The sequence below is a fragment of the Anastrepha ludens genome, chromosome 6 (genome assembly GCF_028408465.1).
Source record: "Anastrepha ludens isolate Willacy chromosome 6, idAnaLude1.1, whole genome shotgun sequence".
Classification (NCBI taxonomy): domain Eukaryota; kingdom Metazoa; phylum Arthropoda; class Insecta; order Diptera; family Tephritidae; genus Anastrepha; species Anastrepha ludens.
Window position 1 is genome coordinate 120,982,106 of NC_071502.1, and position 16,373 is coordinate 120,998,478.

The 16,373-nt window shown below is 36.6% G+C and overlaps 1 protein-coding gene across 1 annotated transcript; it reads right to left on the reverse strand.

The window, feature by feature from the left end:
- Nucleotides 1-620: 620 nt before the first annotated feature.
- Nucleotides 621-15,556, reverse strand: LOC128867272 (uncharacterized). Its single transcript, XM_054108382.1, has 10 exons — nucleotides 15,199-15,556; nucleotides 14,928-15,117; nucleotides 14,681-14,852; nucleotides 11,453-11,991; nucleotides 11,208-11,384; nucleotides 3,172-3,398; nucleotides 2,901-3,090; nucleotides 2,483-2,654; nucleotides 1,871-2,406; nucleotides 621-1,394 (listed from the first exon to the last, which is right to left on the reverse strand). The coding sequence occupies exons 1-10, from the start codon at nucleotides 15,399-15,401 to the stop codon at nucleotides 1,227-1,229; spliced, it is 2,574 nt and encodes an 857-aa protein (XP_053964357.1). The 5' UTR covers nucleotides 15,402-15,556; the 3' UTR covers nucleotides 621-1,226.
- Between the last annotated feature and the right edge of the window lie 817 nt (nucleotides 15,557-16,373).

A 16,373-nucleotide genomic window follows, 5' to 3' on the forward strand; every position in this document is an offset into this window, starting at 1 on the left:
TTAGAACACCTCCTGTGCGTTTGTCTGGCATTATTAAAAACGCGACTAAAATGCCTGGGAGCCCCACTGTTTGAGGGTCTGGAGGACGTCTCAAAAGCGGAGTTCCCAGCTCTACTTATATTCGCCAAAAGCGCTGACATCCTGCATGATGTCTACTTTCGGTATTCATAGAGATCGGTCTCCATCTGGTATCGCTAGGGACCAAAATATCTATGCATGGCTTGTTGCCAACCAGGCGAACCTAACCTAAATGAATAAAATCATCCATACTTTAATACAGAATGTAATTGAGAATTCCTAGCTAAAATTTTAAATCAATTAATCATAATTTGCTCGAGTTCTGAGCCCGCTTGACTTGAAAAATGTAGTTTCGAGAAAGTCGAGTTTAAAGTTTTCGACATCGTACGTAGAGGTGTTGGGCTCAAATGCAAAATAGCAGTATTTAGAAATGTTTTCACCCCATTACTTTGAGTATTTAAGTTTTAAGATATTAGAACATTTTTTAAGCAAACCCTAAATCGATTTTTTGAAATTTCTATAGGGGACGGAGTTACGCTGCATGATTGACTTTAATTTCGTTTAGGATTTTTTGTATTTTTCAATTGCACAACAACAACTACAGCCTTGTATTGTGTAAATCATAGTTTTTTAATACTTTTTTTTATAAATATTGTAATATACTAAATAAACAATTTAATAAAAACAACAAATCTTTGATATACGAGGGTCGTTTGAAAAGTCCGTGCAAAAATAAAAACTACTTAATTGTTTGGGGCAAACCGTTTGTATTTTTCAACATAGTCGCCTTTTAGGCGTATACACTTCGTCCATAGCTATTTTATTTCCTTTCCGAAAAATAGAATTTCGTTTCTGCAAACCCCGCGTCGTTTGAATAAAACCCCCATCTCCCGCCAGCCATTTTTTCAAATTGGGGAACAAATAGTAGTCCGAAGGATCTGAGGTAGCCAAGTCTGGACCATATGGGGAATGTGAAATGAGTTGGAACTATATTTTGCGATCACTTGACTTCTAGATTCAAACAAAAACCAACACAAAGAAATATACCAGTTTGGCTGAGACTTGGTGTGCGTTCTTCCAAGAGATGCTACTAACTAAACGTAGCCTCAATACGCGCCAGTAGTGCCATATCTCACACTTTGCAACAGACTTTTCAAACGACCCTCATATTAAAAAATGGTATAGTTTTTTACAAACTGGAATTATAACTAAGCAATTCGTACAAAGTTCTCATCATCAACAACTTTGAAACGACTTTGCCGATATGTATCCAACTCAAAAATATATCTCTTGGAGCACGCTTTCATCATTTTGCCCACTACGGGCTTAAGTTTTGTAATGCCCGCTGTAGCAGCTAAGTCATCATAGTAGTCAAACTGCAATGAAAATGCAAAAACAAATAATATAGTCCATATTAAGATGTAAAATATTTTGGAGGGGGATTTTGGTGAAACTCCAAGCCCCTAATACTACTTTCGAAAATAAATATTAATGTATAATATTAATATAGAGTAGATAAATAATAATAAAATAAATATTCCAAAACAATGGTTTATAAGGCATTTTTGAAATAGAAATGAAGAACTTAAATTTTTATGTCTATGAAGATAGTTAAATTTTTGAGAAAAGGAGGCTGAAACAAGTTTTTCTGAAATAATTATTTATCTTAGTCAAGAATATATTTTTTGTTTTGCTTCAATTTCCTACTAGTTAATTTTAACTCCACTTGCCCCTGATAATTTTTTATTATTTTTTTTTTTTTTTGTCGTGGAAAATAGTGTAGAGAAAACGTAAAGCTATTTGATAGCACCAATTTACGCAACCGTAAATGTATTTGTTTGTAAAAATTCACCTGCTTTGGTCCCATTTTATGCGCCACACGTTTCGATACCCCGTTCGCCCAACGCTCCTCCATATCGGCCTCCATTTCTGCCATCATATCGGTGCGACTAGGCAGCTGCTTATGCTCCGTAAAAAAGGCAAGCGCAAAACGCACTTGCAAATCGAAAAGTTGAGCCGGACAGATTTGATGAGGCAAACCAATGATGGCCATAGAAGGCTTATTAATATTTAAACAGTGTTTGTAGAGTGGATGCACCCAATTGACATCCACGCTCAGGCCACAATCGACGCTCAGAAAGGGGAAGGTGTATTTATAACCAGTGCAAAAAATCACATAGGAAAAGGTTGTGCTGCTGCCATCCGTGAAAATGGCGCCATCTTCAGTGAAACGCTGAATATCTGGCTTCTGTGTCACGTTCGGCATAAATTCTGTACGTGGTGCAGTTTCTAAGTGATGGCTGAGATAGATGTGCGCGGCATGTAGGTATATGTGGTGGACAATATCAACGGCACTCGGACCGCCACCAACTACTAGAACAGTATGGCCTATTGGGTGGCAAGAGAGGGAGAGCAAAACATTCGTTAGAAATATATTTAGAAATGCAGTAAAATCCACTGTTACCTTTCAAAATGTCCGGAGTTCTATATAAATGACTGTGTAGACGGTTGCCTCGATATTTGTCCAGATCTTTGGTTTCGGGGTACATAGGCGTCGTGAAGTGTCCATTACAGACAAACACAAAATCAAAATACTCCACAAAATATCTGTCGTTTCTGAGGTCGTGTACGGTAACCTGTTAGAAGAGCGGTGTTAAGACAAAGGAAGAGTTAAATGAAAATAGCTCAGATCGTTCACATTTTCGGTAAAAACTATGCAGCACTTAACGCCTTTAGATTTACAAGCAATTCTTCCTAGTTAGAAGTTATACAATCGCATGACTTGCATTATATTACATACAGGCCTCTTCAAAAGTAAAGTGAAATATTGGTTGGCTACTAAAATGCCGCTGCAATGCTTGCCCCAAAATTGCCTCTCTCACCTCCCAACCATCGTTAAGTGGTCGCACCCGTACTATCTCGTGTTCCAACTTGATAAATGGTGATAGTTTAAAATGCTTTGAATAATTTTGCAGATACTCTAATACCAACTCAGATTTGATAAACGACTCTTCAATATTTGTATCGAAATCATAATCTGGAAAACCCATTACTTCCTTGGGCAAATTGGTGCTGAAAAAAACCCAGTTGAAGAAGATAATAGTACTCGTTTTAGATATTGAACAAACGGCTTCGCTACTTCCAACTACTTACTGCAAACCACAATACATGCTGCTGTGCACATCCTCCTCATTTTCATCCTCCTTACGTTCCATATAAATCCAAGTGCCACCCACGCCTGAGTGACGTTCGTATGCGACTGCCTCCAAATCGTGCGCCAATGAATTCTTCAGCGCCGTGAGCCCAGCCATTCCAGCCCCTATAATACACACACGCCGTTTGGTGGTCATTTTCGTCCAATATTTGGTTTTTGTATTAATAAAATTTTAATAATTTCGATATTAAGGTGCGCGTCTTCCCACTACGAATGTGTAGATATTTATGTACATATTTATCAATCCACTTTCTTCGCTAATGAGCGTCAACTTTTGCCGTCTATGAACGACTGATCAATTGTTCATCACGCTCAGCGTGCAATTTATTTGTTGTAATGTGGTAGAATTGACGAAAAGAAAGTGGTGGATTTTTTATGGTAGGTCTTTCCATTCGTTAAATAAAACAGGAATTTACTTACATATGACTGAATAATAAAAAAAATGTATAACTATTTTATTAAATTCAAGTCAAACTACAAAAAAAACGCTCTACATGCAACAGATTTTTTTTTCCTTTTTCGACAAACAAACAATTAAAATTTAGTCAATGAAAGACACATTCCACTTACAAAATTACACTGAAAACTCTTCTTATTTTCAGCAGGATGGTATATTATAAATCTTTAAGAATGAGTTCCATTTGATGGGATTTTCTACGAGTATTTATTTATGCCTCTGTCTGCTGTTATTCCCATCTTACGCGGCATTTTCATAGAAGTCATAAGGATGGCTGGCGGGATAAGGATTTTATTCAAACGATGAGGGGTTTGCAGAAACGAATGGCTAGTTTTCAGACATTTCAGGAACTAAAAAAGCTTTGGAAGAAGTGTATATGCCTAAAAGGAGACTATGTTGGAAAATAAAAAAAGTTTTACCCCAAACAATTCAGTAGTTTTTATTTTTGCAGGGACTTTCCAAAATTAGTCGTACAATTATAAAATTATGCGGATGACATTATGAGAAACTTCTCTCAAGTAAGCCACCGGTACATCGGCTTAGAGAATTTCGCATATAGACATGGCTGGAAATCAGATTGTCTATTTCTCTTGAATTTGGAATTTTGGAAAATGAACTTTGTTTGATGTTACATAAAAGTGTTATGCGTTCAGCAGTTCCGCCAATGCGCAATTCTTTGAATTTCTTTAACGTGGCAAGACTCTTGTGAAGCTCAAAAGCAGCTTGGATATTGGAATACTATGAAATATTATATACTGTACTTTACATTAACAGAAATTTCATTTTCACATTTAGAATATCGTGATTGAAACTTTTTTAAGAGCCCTCTAAATATTTAAATAAACGATAAAATTAAAATAAACGAAATAATATACAATTAAATAATATACAATAATACAATACAAGTTTCAATTTACGTGATTACATTTTACGCTACAAATTAAATTATTATTATTTGGTTGCCGGTATTACGAGCCCAATTCGAAGCCATTTTCAAGAACTTTTGATTGTGTCTGGTCGATCGATTACATGTAATGTATTTAAATATTTTCATATACAATACATACATACTTACAAAGGTTCCGCCTATACGAGGTTAGAGATTATTCCATAATTTAATTTTTCTATATTTTTTCGTGAACCCCAGAGGGGGGTGGCGGGCCGCTGCCCCTAACTAGGGAACTGTTTTTAGCAAAGGTAAAATCGTGAAAAAGCTAAAATAAATTACAAAGCTTGTGTGGTAGTCTATCATGTCTTTTAAGTTAAAGCAAATATATACATACATATGTGTATATGACAGATCCACCACACCTGTGACTTGTGGTAGAACTTCATACATTTGTCAAGTTGTGTTGTTTTTTTATTTTTATTTTATTTGGTCGATGATCGCTGCCGTCGCTGGTTCGTGCGATAACTGGCGATAAGCTGTCTATAGTACGTACATACCCATACATACATACTCATGCACAGAAGTATCAGCACAGACGTATGTACAGGGAAATTCTCTTCAATATATTTGCTCTCTTCGAGTCTGCGTTATTAAATGTGATGCTATTATATTTGTGTACTTTTGTATTAGTATGTATGTGCTTACAGGAATGATCCAAGTGATTAAGTTAAAAATATGTAGTCTTTGACTAAACAAATATTTTATTATAATCTTAGTCTGCCTTCCACAACTTTGCGACGCTGTAAGCAAACAAATGGAGAATCGTCTGTTTAAGTTATGAACATTTTGTATTAAATTTTCTTGCAGTCGTACTGACAACTACACCTACAAGTGAAATATTATATGAATTCGGAGTGGAAGTCACAACAACAACACCGTGGAGTACTACAATAATCTGCACTCAAAAACGTATATATGTTTTTGACTCAAAAGCGAAGTTTTCTTTTTCAGAAAGCTGAAATTATTACGTTAGGAAATGATGCCGAAGATTGAGTTGTACTTCAATTTAATGTGTTTTTAATTGATTATTTTTTATATTTTTATGTTTTTAGTGGGTTTTTACCCCATATGCACATTTGTGTTCACAATAAGAGCAGCACCACTTTTTCAAAATGTTTGATCATTTATTTTTTAATTAATTTTTTATTGTTTTACAAGGAATATAGTTCATACTACAGCAAAACTCATATGACTCAAAATTTTAAACTTCAAAAAAATAAAAACATTTAAGGAAGTTTTATACAATATGTAACCTTTTAATCAGAGTTTTTAGAATAATTTCGAGTGTTTACTTTTATAACACACTGAATTTGGTAGTACTTTGCAGTCTCGTTGATTTTTGACTATTTTTCTTGCTGGCGGTCTTGTAAATTTTCTCCATTTAAAAAAAAATGTCAAGCATTCTAACTAAAAAGTTTGAAAGTTTGATAAATATTTGTTGGATTTTTTTTTAGTTTTGGAAAAAGTTTGGAACTTTGAGTTGCATATATGGTTTTTGTGGTTGGAAGAACTATATTTTTTTGATAAAAAATAAATAAAAAATTTTTAAAAGATTAAAAAAAATTTAATTAAGGGGGAACACCACTGTGATTTTTCAAAACAATCGATTTTTTTGCATTTTCTTAAAGTAGATTTATTCAAAAATATGTAAAAAAATTTAACTTAAAATCTTGAAAATTGACGAAGATATATACATATATAGGGTGGGCCATGTAAAATTTGCTTTTTGAATCGGCTATAAAAAAAAACTAATCAATATTTTTTCAAACTTTTGTTTTTATTTTGAAGATTGAACATTGTCATTTATGAATAAAAAATAATATCGTTCAAATAACTGCCACGACTGGCTTTACAGTAGGCCATTCGATCAACCCAATTTTTAAGCACATTTTCTATTGTTTGGGCTCCAATTTCATGAATGGCTAGTTCGATTTCGTGTTTTAAAGCATCAATCGTCTCTGGATGGTTCGCATAGCATTTGTCCTTAACGGCTCCCCACAAAAAATAGTCCAACGATCTTAAATCACAGCTCCGAGGCGGCCAATTGATATCGGAATTTCGGCTGATTATTCGGTTTTCAAAAACGGTAGACAAAAGTTCGAGTGTAACTTTGGCAGTGTGACAAGTTGCACCGTCTTGTTGAAATCAAATGACGTCCATGTCAACCTCTTCAATTTTTGGAAACAAAAACTCGTTGAGCATGTCACGGTAACGCTCGCCATTTACTGTAACCGCGGAAGAAGAAGAAGACGCACCACTTTGGAAATAGGTTTTCAATATTTCCCAATTTTGTTCAAGCGTATAACGTCCCATTTCGTAAATGTCAAACCTTTAAATAAATTATGATCACATTTGACATGTCATTTGTGTTACCATTCACGAAAAAATAGGTGGTTCAAAAAGCAAACGCTATATGGCCCACCCGTTATATACATATATAAAATTGGCGCGTACACCCTTTTTGGGTGTTTGGCAGAGCTCCTCCTCCTATGTGTGGTGTGCGTCTTGATGTTGTCCCACAAATGGAGGAACCTACAGTTTCAAGACGACTCTGAACGGCAGATATTTTTATGAAGAGCTTTTTCATGGCAGAAATACACTCGGAGGTTTGCCATTGACTGCCGAGGGGCGATTGCTATTAGAAAAATGTTTTTCTTAATTGTGGTGTTTCGCCGAAATTCGAACCTACGTTCTCTCTGTGAATTCCGAATCACAGTCACGCACGAACCCATTTGGCTACGGCGGCCGCCATTTGACGAAGTTATACCCAATACAATAAGTGCAGGTAGTGAGTTACAACGGCCAATGAAAACTTTAAACCCGTTTTTCCCAAAACGACTTTTCTGAACACGGTGGCCTCGATTTCTCGAAGACTTATGAACCGATTTTAATTTTTTTTTAATTTTTGTATTTGTATTGGCTACAGTCGTACATAGCCGTTTTTAAAAATTCCAAAAATTAATATTTTTTCATGCCTTTCGAAAACAAAAAAAGGGTAAAAACACAAACTCATTTTTCAAACCTGCACCATTTTCTCCAAAAAAAAAAAAAAAATTAAAAAAAAAACGCCTCGTACGTCGATAGCCATTCATGTATAGATTAAGAATTTTTTGGTTTTTTGCTTTCAGATGATTTTTCACCGCTGTATCGTGGCCACCAGGGTGCATCAGTTTTTTATGACGTCATTGGCTTAATATTAATAACAATTGTAATTTTTAATATTTTTTAATAAAAATTCGTGTCAGTATAGTTGAATATATGTTAAATAAATTATAATCTGTCCGATCCTCAAATAATCATCCCTACTTATAAAAAAAAAATTATGAAAATCACTTAATTTCCACGCGTTCACAGTGGTGTTCCCTCTTAAATTAAATTAAAAAAAAAAAATTTAAAAAATTTAACAAGATTTAAAAACAAATTTTATTAAAAAAATTAAAGAAAAAATAAATAAATAGTGAAAGCTTTGCAAAATGCCGCACTGCTGTTATTACGAACTCTTATAAATATAACTAAGTGTCAGTTGTTCATATCTGGTCGATGAGGCATATCCATAAGATCTCGAAGATGGATTCAGACGGACTCCAAAAAAAAGAATGAAACAGTATAAAATTCTGTGTTTTATATAACTTTTCACAATGAGCTCAACTTAATGTTAACATTTTTTATAAATTTATAAATATAAGTGACATCAAAAAGCAGCAAATACCACACTCGAGATCCTCATTCGATACGGCTTGTTCAAGTGCACATGGCTGCTGCTCGCTTATCGCCAATCTTATCGCAAATACTTAGTTGAAACAAATAACATTTGCAGTCATGACTGTCACAGATAACCCTGATTCAAACAAAACAAATGCACACATGTTTCTTAAGAGCTTATCTCTGAGTTATCTGACTAAAACTGACTAAACATCAAACGATATGAAATTTCTGCGAAATTGGAGTGCGTGGGTTCCTATTTAAGTTCGGGATATAACAACGCCAGTATGAATTTATGAAATTTGATATTCCCATAGTAAAGTTCGACATTTTTTATGATAATCGTACGCAGAACTTTTTACCATACAAAAAATACTATTTGCGTTTTTTGTAGCTGCTGGAAACATTCGTTTTTTATTTTTAAAAACAACAATGCAGCAATCATCGATGATTTGTATGTAAAAGAAGCGCGTAGATAATATACATATATAATTGGCGGCGTACACCCTTATTGGGTGTTGGGCCGAGCTCCTCCTCCTATTAGTGGTGTGCGTCTTGATGTTGTTCCACAATGGAGGGACCTGCAGTTTCAAGCCGATTCCGAACGGCTGATATTTTTTATGAGGAGCTTTTTCATGGCAGAAATACACTCGGAGGTTTGTCATTGCCTGCCGAGGGACGACCGCTATTACAAAAAAATTTTCACGCATTTTGGTCTTTCACCGAGATTCGAACCAACGTTCTCTTTCTGAAATCCGAATGGTAATCACGCACCAACCCATTCGGCTACGGCGGCCGCTGTAGATAATATACAATAATATATGTAAAAATGTATATTCCTTCTTGTTTCACTTCAGGTCGAGATAACGGTGTTGAGGCTTGTTCAGCAACCCTTTGCGGTACAGCAGCAATATTCTCAACAGAAGGTCCAGTTTTTGGTCTGCGTTTTTCTACAGAACCAGTTTCTTGAAATTATTTCACCAACCTTTGAATTGTCGACTCAATCGTACGATAATCTCCACCCAAAAAATCACGAATCTTGAGATCTTAAAGATAACTTTTTCATAATAAGTTTTAATAATTTTAAAGCGTTGTTCTATAGTGTAAACTTATATATCTACAATATATTTAACACGTCATCTATTATTATAACAGCTCAAAGTTTCACGAATAATGATGCCAGTGTGCGACGGTGCGTTATCATGGCGCAAAATCGACGAGTTGTTTCCCCACAAATCCTTTCCTTTTTGACGAATTGCTTCACCGAAACGTCGCATAACGCCCATATAATCATCACCATCATTGTTTCCTTAAATCTCTAGCGGGACATAGGGCACCAACAACACCTACGCGCCATCTCATCCGATTACTGGCTAATGCCTTCACCTGCTTCCAGTTTAAGCCGTTTGAGCCGTCTCGTATTAGTCCGTATTAATTGTCCGTCACACAGTTAGGCTTTTAGCCTAAAATTTGTGGCGTATAATACCATTGAAAACGTGATATAACCCATAAAACCGTGGGCATTACTTTTTTTGACTTAAAACGACGTGGTTTTACTCTACACTTACTTGCCTGATGTCTGGATTGCACGTCGTACTCATAAATCCATGTCTCGTCTCCAGTAATGATGCGTCCGATGAATGTTGGGTCGGATTTAGCCTTGGAAATCAAGTGATATCAACTCGGTTCCTTTTTTGCAAGGTCCTTTGGGACCAAGCTTCTAGATGGTTATCAACTTTTCCTTCCTCTTATTGATATTTTCATAAGTTTTTGATGTCGACGGCCGGCCTATGTTGTTGTTGTAGCAGCAATAGACGGTCAATACCTCTGCCACTACGTTCGTCATTCTCGCTGGACTCACGATCTCTTCTGAAGCGTATACCCGTAAATAGTCTTTCATTCTTTAGATTATCATTACCGAAATAGTTTCCCAACATTTCTATTTTTACGCCAGGTTTACTACAAACTCGTCGTTGCAAATTCAGATCCACTTTGAAACGGTAAAAAACCAAAAACATGCGCAGAGGGGGATTTACTCAAGGCGGCGTAACTTTTACAAATGCCAAGCAATGGCGTTAAAATTTTGGAAGGAATGTTAATCATAGATGTGGCAGTCTAACAAAAAAAATCCAATCAAGGCGAATCTATTAAAAGTAAATCAGCTGAGTAGTTTTTTTTATTTCGCCGTGTCCATTTGGCTGTCAGCTCAGAATGAAACAAGGCGAATTCATTATTTGCTTTGACAATCAAGCGTACAGAACAGTGTGGTTGGTTTAGTGCCACCACTTTTAATGAATGCGCCTTGGCTGTTGGCGTCACCTGGCTGTTGATACGGGACCTTTTTGATCAAGGTGGTATGATTTTTATGTCTGTCTATTTGTTATTGCGTTGCTCACTACTCTTTTTTTAACGACAGAGCTGAGTAGAGTATTATCGAAATATTTTTGATATCTTTTGGCGCACATTTCACGCCTTCTGAAGTACAAACGTCAGATGCTCTGTGGGGTGTACGAGTACAAATCTAAGGGATTCTGAAGTACAATTGATAACTGCGAAGATTATTTAATACTTTCTGAAGCGAAATTAACTATTCTGAAGTACATTAAGCGGTTTTTGAAGAAATTAGTAGATTTGACTTGTGAACCTTCCGCCAACGCATGCGCGTGCAGAGATTTTTTTTCTATTATAGTTTATTGGAATTATTATACGTTTCATTATAAAACTAAGCTTAAAACTTGCAGAAAAGCAATTAATTAATAAATTTAAACTTATTTTGTTTAAATTACCCAGTGGCTAAATAAATTTAATACACAAATGTCAACCGTCAACTGTTTTTGTTTTTTTTTTGCTTTTGTTTGCTTGCCTTACACTTCGCCCAGTTTAAATTGCACAAAATGTTCATCGTCAATTACTTTAAAAGCTGTTTTGCGATAATTTTGTAAATCATAGAGAAATTTGCCGCCACAACTTTTTGAAAGTTTCTTGATGACTGGCCTGATATTGTCGATGCCCGTCAATGCCACCAGTTCATCATAGTAATCGAACTGAAAACAATTAAGAAAATTGTTGGAAAATACATATTTTTATTAAATTGCATTTCCTCTCCACTCACTTGTCGCTCGCCTACCACATGCGACTTTCTGCGCGGTAATCCACGCTCTCTACGCTCTGCCAAATCGCGTTCCGTGTCCGCTAGCATGTCTTCTGTACTGGACAATTGCAATTTTCCGCTGTAGTATTGCATCACAAAGCGCATCTGTATGTCGAAGAGTTGTATCGGGTAGGCATAAATTGGTAATCCTATGAAGCACATCGTCGGATGATAGATGTTGATGCAATGCTTGTAGAGTGGAAATACGAAATTGTCATGCACTTGTAGATTGCAATCGACGCTGAGGAAGGGAATTGTTAAATTGTAACCAGTACAGAATATAATGTGAGTGAAGTTGGCTTGAGTGCCATCCTTGAAAACGGCGCCACTTTCCGTGTAGCGCTGCACAAGCGGCTTTTGTACAACATTCGGCATAAAGTCTGTGATTGGTGGCTTCTGTTGGAGGTGGTGACTGAGGTAGATGCGTTTGGCATACGGGTAAATATGATGAGTGATGTCCATGCCGCTGCGGCCGGCACCTACCATGAGGACCGTGGCATCTATGGGTAAAATATATATAAGAAAAGCAAATCAATAAGAAATAATTAATTCTGAATTCCTTTTATGATTGTCTAAGGCTTATGGAATGGCTGAATATCAATGTTTATTGCCTGAAGTCGCGTTTAAAAAACGTTCGAAAGTTTGCTTTTGGTTAGGCACCCTAAAAGTGCTAAAGTGAAACTCGAACTGGCTGCAAGACGCACTGAAATGTGGTCGACAGCGGTATCCACAGACTACGACAGTGTAAATATCGGAAGACATCTATTAATATATACTGAGGCGTTATGATAGAAATCCTAGAATGCTTCCAAGGTCAGGTAGGGTAAAAATGGCGCAGAAAGTAGTTAAGGTGCCTGTAAACACCATCCGAACGGGATTTGTCGAATAAAAAACATAAAAGGACTGGATCACAATTTACGAACCCTACGCATAGAAAGCTCAGTTATGAAATTATTGGCCTGGTCTATAGCTGAGATTAAGTCACAGTTATGTAAATATCACACTGATGCAAATATGAGTCCCAAATAATTGGCTTAAATGACTGTGAAACATTCAGCCTGCTTCTTCGTCAAAGTATTTGCAAGCTTTATAGCTTTCACCCAAAACCTCGACAACTAATTTATGCTAAAATTGTGTGAAAGGGACTGCCGAGCAATTAATTCTATATACATTTAAGGGCGGCCACCGTAGCCAAATGGATTGGTGCGTGAGTACCATTCGGAAGTGCACAGGCTCGAATCTCTGTGTATGGAACACTAAATGATAGAAAAAAGTTTTTCTAATAGCGGTCGCCCCTCGGCAGGCAATGACAAACCTCCGAGTGTATTTCTGCCATGAAAAAGCTCCTCATAAAAATATCTGCCGTTCGGAGTCGGCTTGAAACTTTAGGTCCCTCCATTTGTAGAACAACATCAATACGCACACCACAAATAGGAGGAGGTGCACGGCCAAACACCCAAAAAGGGTGTACTCGCCAATTACTTTATATATATAAAGGACTTCGTATACTTGGGAACCAGCATTAACACCGATAACAATGTCAGCCTTGAAATCCAACGCAGAATCTCTCTTGCCAACAAGTGCTACTTTGGACTAAGTAGGCAATTGAATAGTAAAGTCCTTTCTCGATCCAGCGGCTACGTTGGCTGGGTCATGTCGTCCGAATGGATACAAACGCTCCGGCTCTGAAAGTGTTCGATGAAGGAAGAGGAAGCCCTCCTCTGCGTTGGAAAGATCAGGTGGAGAAGGACTTGGCTTCACTTGGTCTGTCCAATTGACGCCGGTTAGCTTGAGAAAGAAACGACTGGCGCGCTTAGTTGAACTCGGCCAAAATCGCGTAAGCGGTTATCGCACCAATTAAGAAGAAGAAGAAGAAGTTTGTTGCAAGTAAACATTTATCTAGTAAAAACTTGCAACGTTCGCTCAAAATATTACTTTGCTTTCTCTCTTTTCTTGAACATTTTTGGATACCAAAACACTGGAACAAAATATTTCTTTCCAATTTCATGAATAAAATTATTGCATTCTATCAGTTTTGTTAAATAAATACTTCATTTCGAATGTTTTTAAAAAATCCAAAACCGTTAATGGTTGCTATTAGTTTCTGTTTTGTAACAAAATATCTCTATATTTTAGATTTCTTATATTGTTTTCTTTTTAATCAGTCATTTAAGGTCCCACATCCCTTATCGTCGGGCATGTGATTGCTGCACATATTTTTATTTATACATTTATTTTTATAAACATGTGAGCTTGTCCTCATTTACTCTATTTTTATTTAATTAACACTTTATAGCTTCGACCAAGTGATAAGCATTCCGGATCTTTACCCGCTTCGATGCTGCTTAATGTTGTCTAGCATTATTGAATTTGATGGAAAACAAAACAATTAAAGTATTTATATAAACCTATAATGCATATATAAATATATTTACTATTGGGGCTCACTCCCTTTTTGGGTAGTCGCGCGCCAATTCATTCGGCTGCGGTGGCAGCCATATTATTAAAGTATAGGGTTTTCCAATAGCAGGTGTTATTGGTGAATGGATTGCGATATCTAGAGATGATTAACTATTTTTTATGGCCGGATTGGATGGTATTGATCTGAACAACGTTTATTTTCAACAAGACGGCACTACGTGCCACACAAGCAACGAAACCATTGATCTTTTACGGGAAAAGTTTCCGGACCGTGTTATCTCTCGAAGAGGTGATCACAATTGGCCACCGAGATCTTGTGATTTAACAGCTTGTGACTTTTTTCTTTGGGGCCACGTGAAAGAGAAGGTCTACGCCAACAGCCCAGAGTCGATTCAAGGCCTCAAAGATGGAATCCGTGAGGCTATCGAGAACATAGGGCAGCCACTTTGCAATTCGGTTATGGGAAAATTTCATGCAAAGGATATTGTCCTGTAAGCGTGGTCGTGGTGGTCATTTGCCTGATGTTATTTTCCACTATTAACGGCATATCTTCCTCTTTATAATGAAATAAATATCCGATGATTTATATTAAAAAATAGCATTTTTCTTTGAATATCAAAATAACACCTCTGTTTGGAAAACCCTATATTTTAATAGCATGAAATATAACAAAATCCCATATACATATGTATGTATATATAAGTATATTATACACTCATACATACATATATATATATACATATACACTCCACATACATTGGAACTCACCTTTGAATGTCTCAGCTTTGCGAAAAACATGGCTGTGCATTTTATTGCCTTTATAGAGATCGATGCCCTCAGTACTCGGATAAGAGGGTGTAGCATAACGGCCATTGCATATGAAAATATAATCGAATTGCTCCGTTTTATAGATGTCGCTGAGCAAATCAAGCGTTAAAACCTAACTTGATAAGCAACGTAAAATCAGCACGATTTAATAAAAAAGTTTAATTATTAAAATCAAATCTCAACCCACCTCCCATTTGCCATGCAATGGCCGCACGCGTATTACCTCTTGTTGCAATTTAATATGTGGCAGTAGTTGGAAGTGTTGCGCGTATGCTTGAAAGTATTTCAAAACATCACTAGCCAGAATGTAGGATTCGCGCAAATTCGCGGGAAATTTAAAATCGGGAAAATCCATCACTTCCTTTGGCAAGTTGGTACTGCATTCGATAATTGTTTTTGAAAGTAAATAAATATTTCACCTACTGATACATGAAGGCATTCGATTTTTGTATTCTTACCGCAACCCTTCATACATGCTGCTGTGCACCTCCTCCGCCGTTGCACACCCATCAAGGGCATGTTCAGTGTACACCCAGGTACCGCCGATTTCATTACATTTCTCATAGGCCACCGCTTCCATGCCATATTCCCGTGCGTATTTGAGCGCGCAGAGGCCCGCCGCACCGGCACCAACTACGCAGCAACGACTTTTCGTGGCCATCGTTTAGTGTTTTTCTTTGAAGTTTTTAGTGGAATAAAACGTATCTACACATTTATTAAGCACACAACTATTTCATTAATATTCATACAAAGCCCTGATCCAAGCTCCGCTTCGTTGTTTGTTTACGTTACAACTGAACAGCTGCACGAGATCGTTTACAGTTTTATTTCTGTGATGCGTTGATAGCACTTGTGGCTAATCAGCGCGACACCCAAAGCTGCTCATACGAAACATTTGACTTTGATATGAAAATGCTCGTGATTCGTCAAGTACCGATTGCAAATGTAAACATGCACTCGTGCATATGTGTATGTGCACGCACATGAGCGTACAAATGAAAGCATATGCATTGGCTACAACAACAAGTGGTCTTTAAGGTGACGGTAAGGCAAACTATTTACATACTAGTGCTCGTACAATTGATAGTTACAAATCTATGAAAGCATAAACACATACATACAATATGGACACATTAGGGGGCCAATTTGTGTAGAACGATTTTTTTGATATGGAATTCTAAGGAAAAAACTCGACTTTAAGCTCAGTCAATTTTGAGCGCCCCAAATTTTCAAAGAAGCTGTCTTGAATGAATACAAAAATAGAGACGCAAAAAGGGTCGGATATTTTTTTAAGAGCCTGAGATCTGATAATAAAGGGTTTTCCAATAACAGGAGTTATTTTGAATAGCCCGCTATTTCGGTAGATGTCACTTTTGAAGCTGGCATTTTTTATTTTTTGACAAGTAGAAACTACGCCATTAATAAAAATGGAACGATACACGCTTAAGCAACGTATTGAAATTATTAAAATTTACAATAAAAATGGTGAAAATTTGGCAGAGACGGTTCGTAAAACTCGAACATTTTTGGGTCTTTGTGAAACATCTTCCTTGTCGGACCGCAATACAAAAATTGGTGAAAAAATTCGAGCTGTTGGGACAAGTTAGTTATGTGAAGAATAAAACTTGTGCAC

Bases quoted from the DNA above. Each gene is read 5' to 3' on its own strand.
- LOC128867272 (XM_054108382.1), bottom strand. From the start codon at position 15,401: ATGGCCACGAAAAGTCGTTGCTGCGTAGTTGGTGCCGGTGCGGCGGGC. The intron at 11,385-11,452 runs GTGAGTGGAGAG...AATTGTTTTCAG, and splicing joins ATGTGGTAGGCGAGCGACAA to TTCGATTACTATGATGAACT. The intron at 2,655-2,900 runs GTGAGAGAGGCA...CTCTTCTAACAG, and splicing joins CACTTAACGATGGTTGGGAG to GTTACCGTACACGACCTCAG.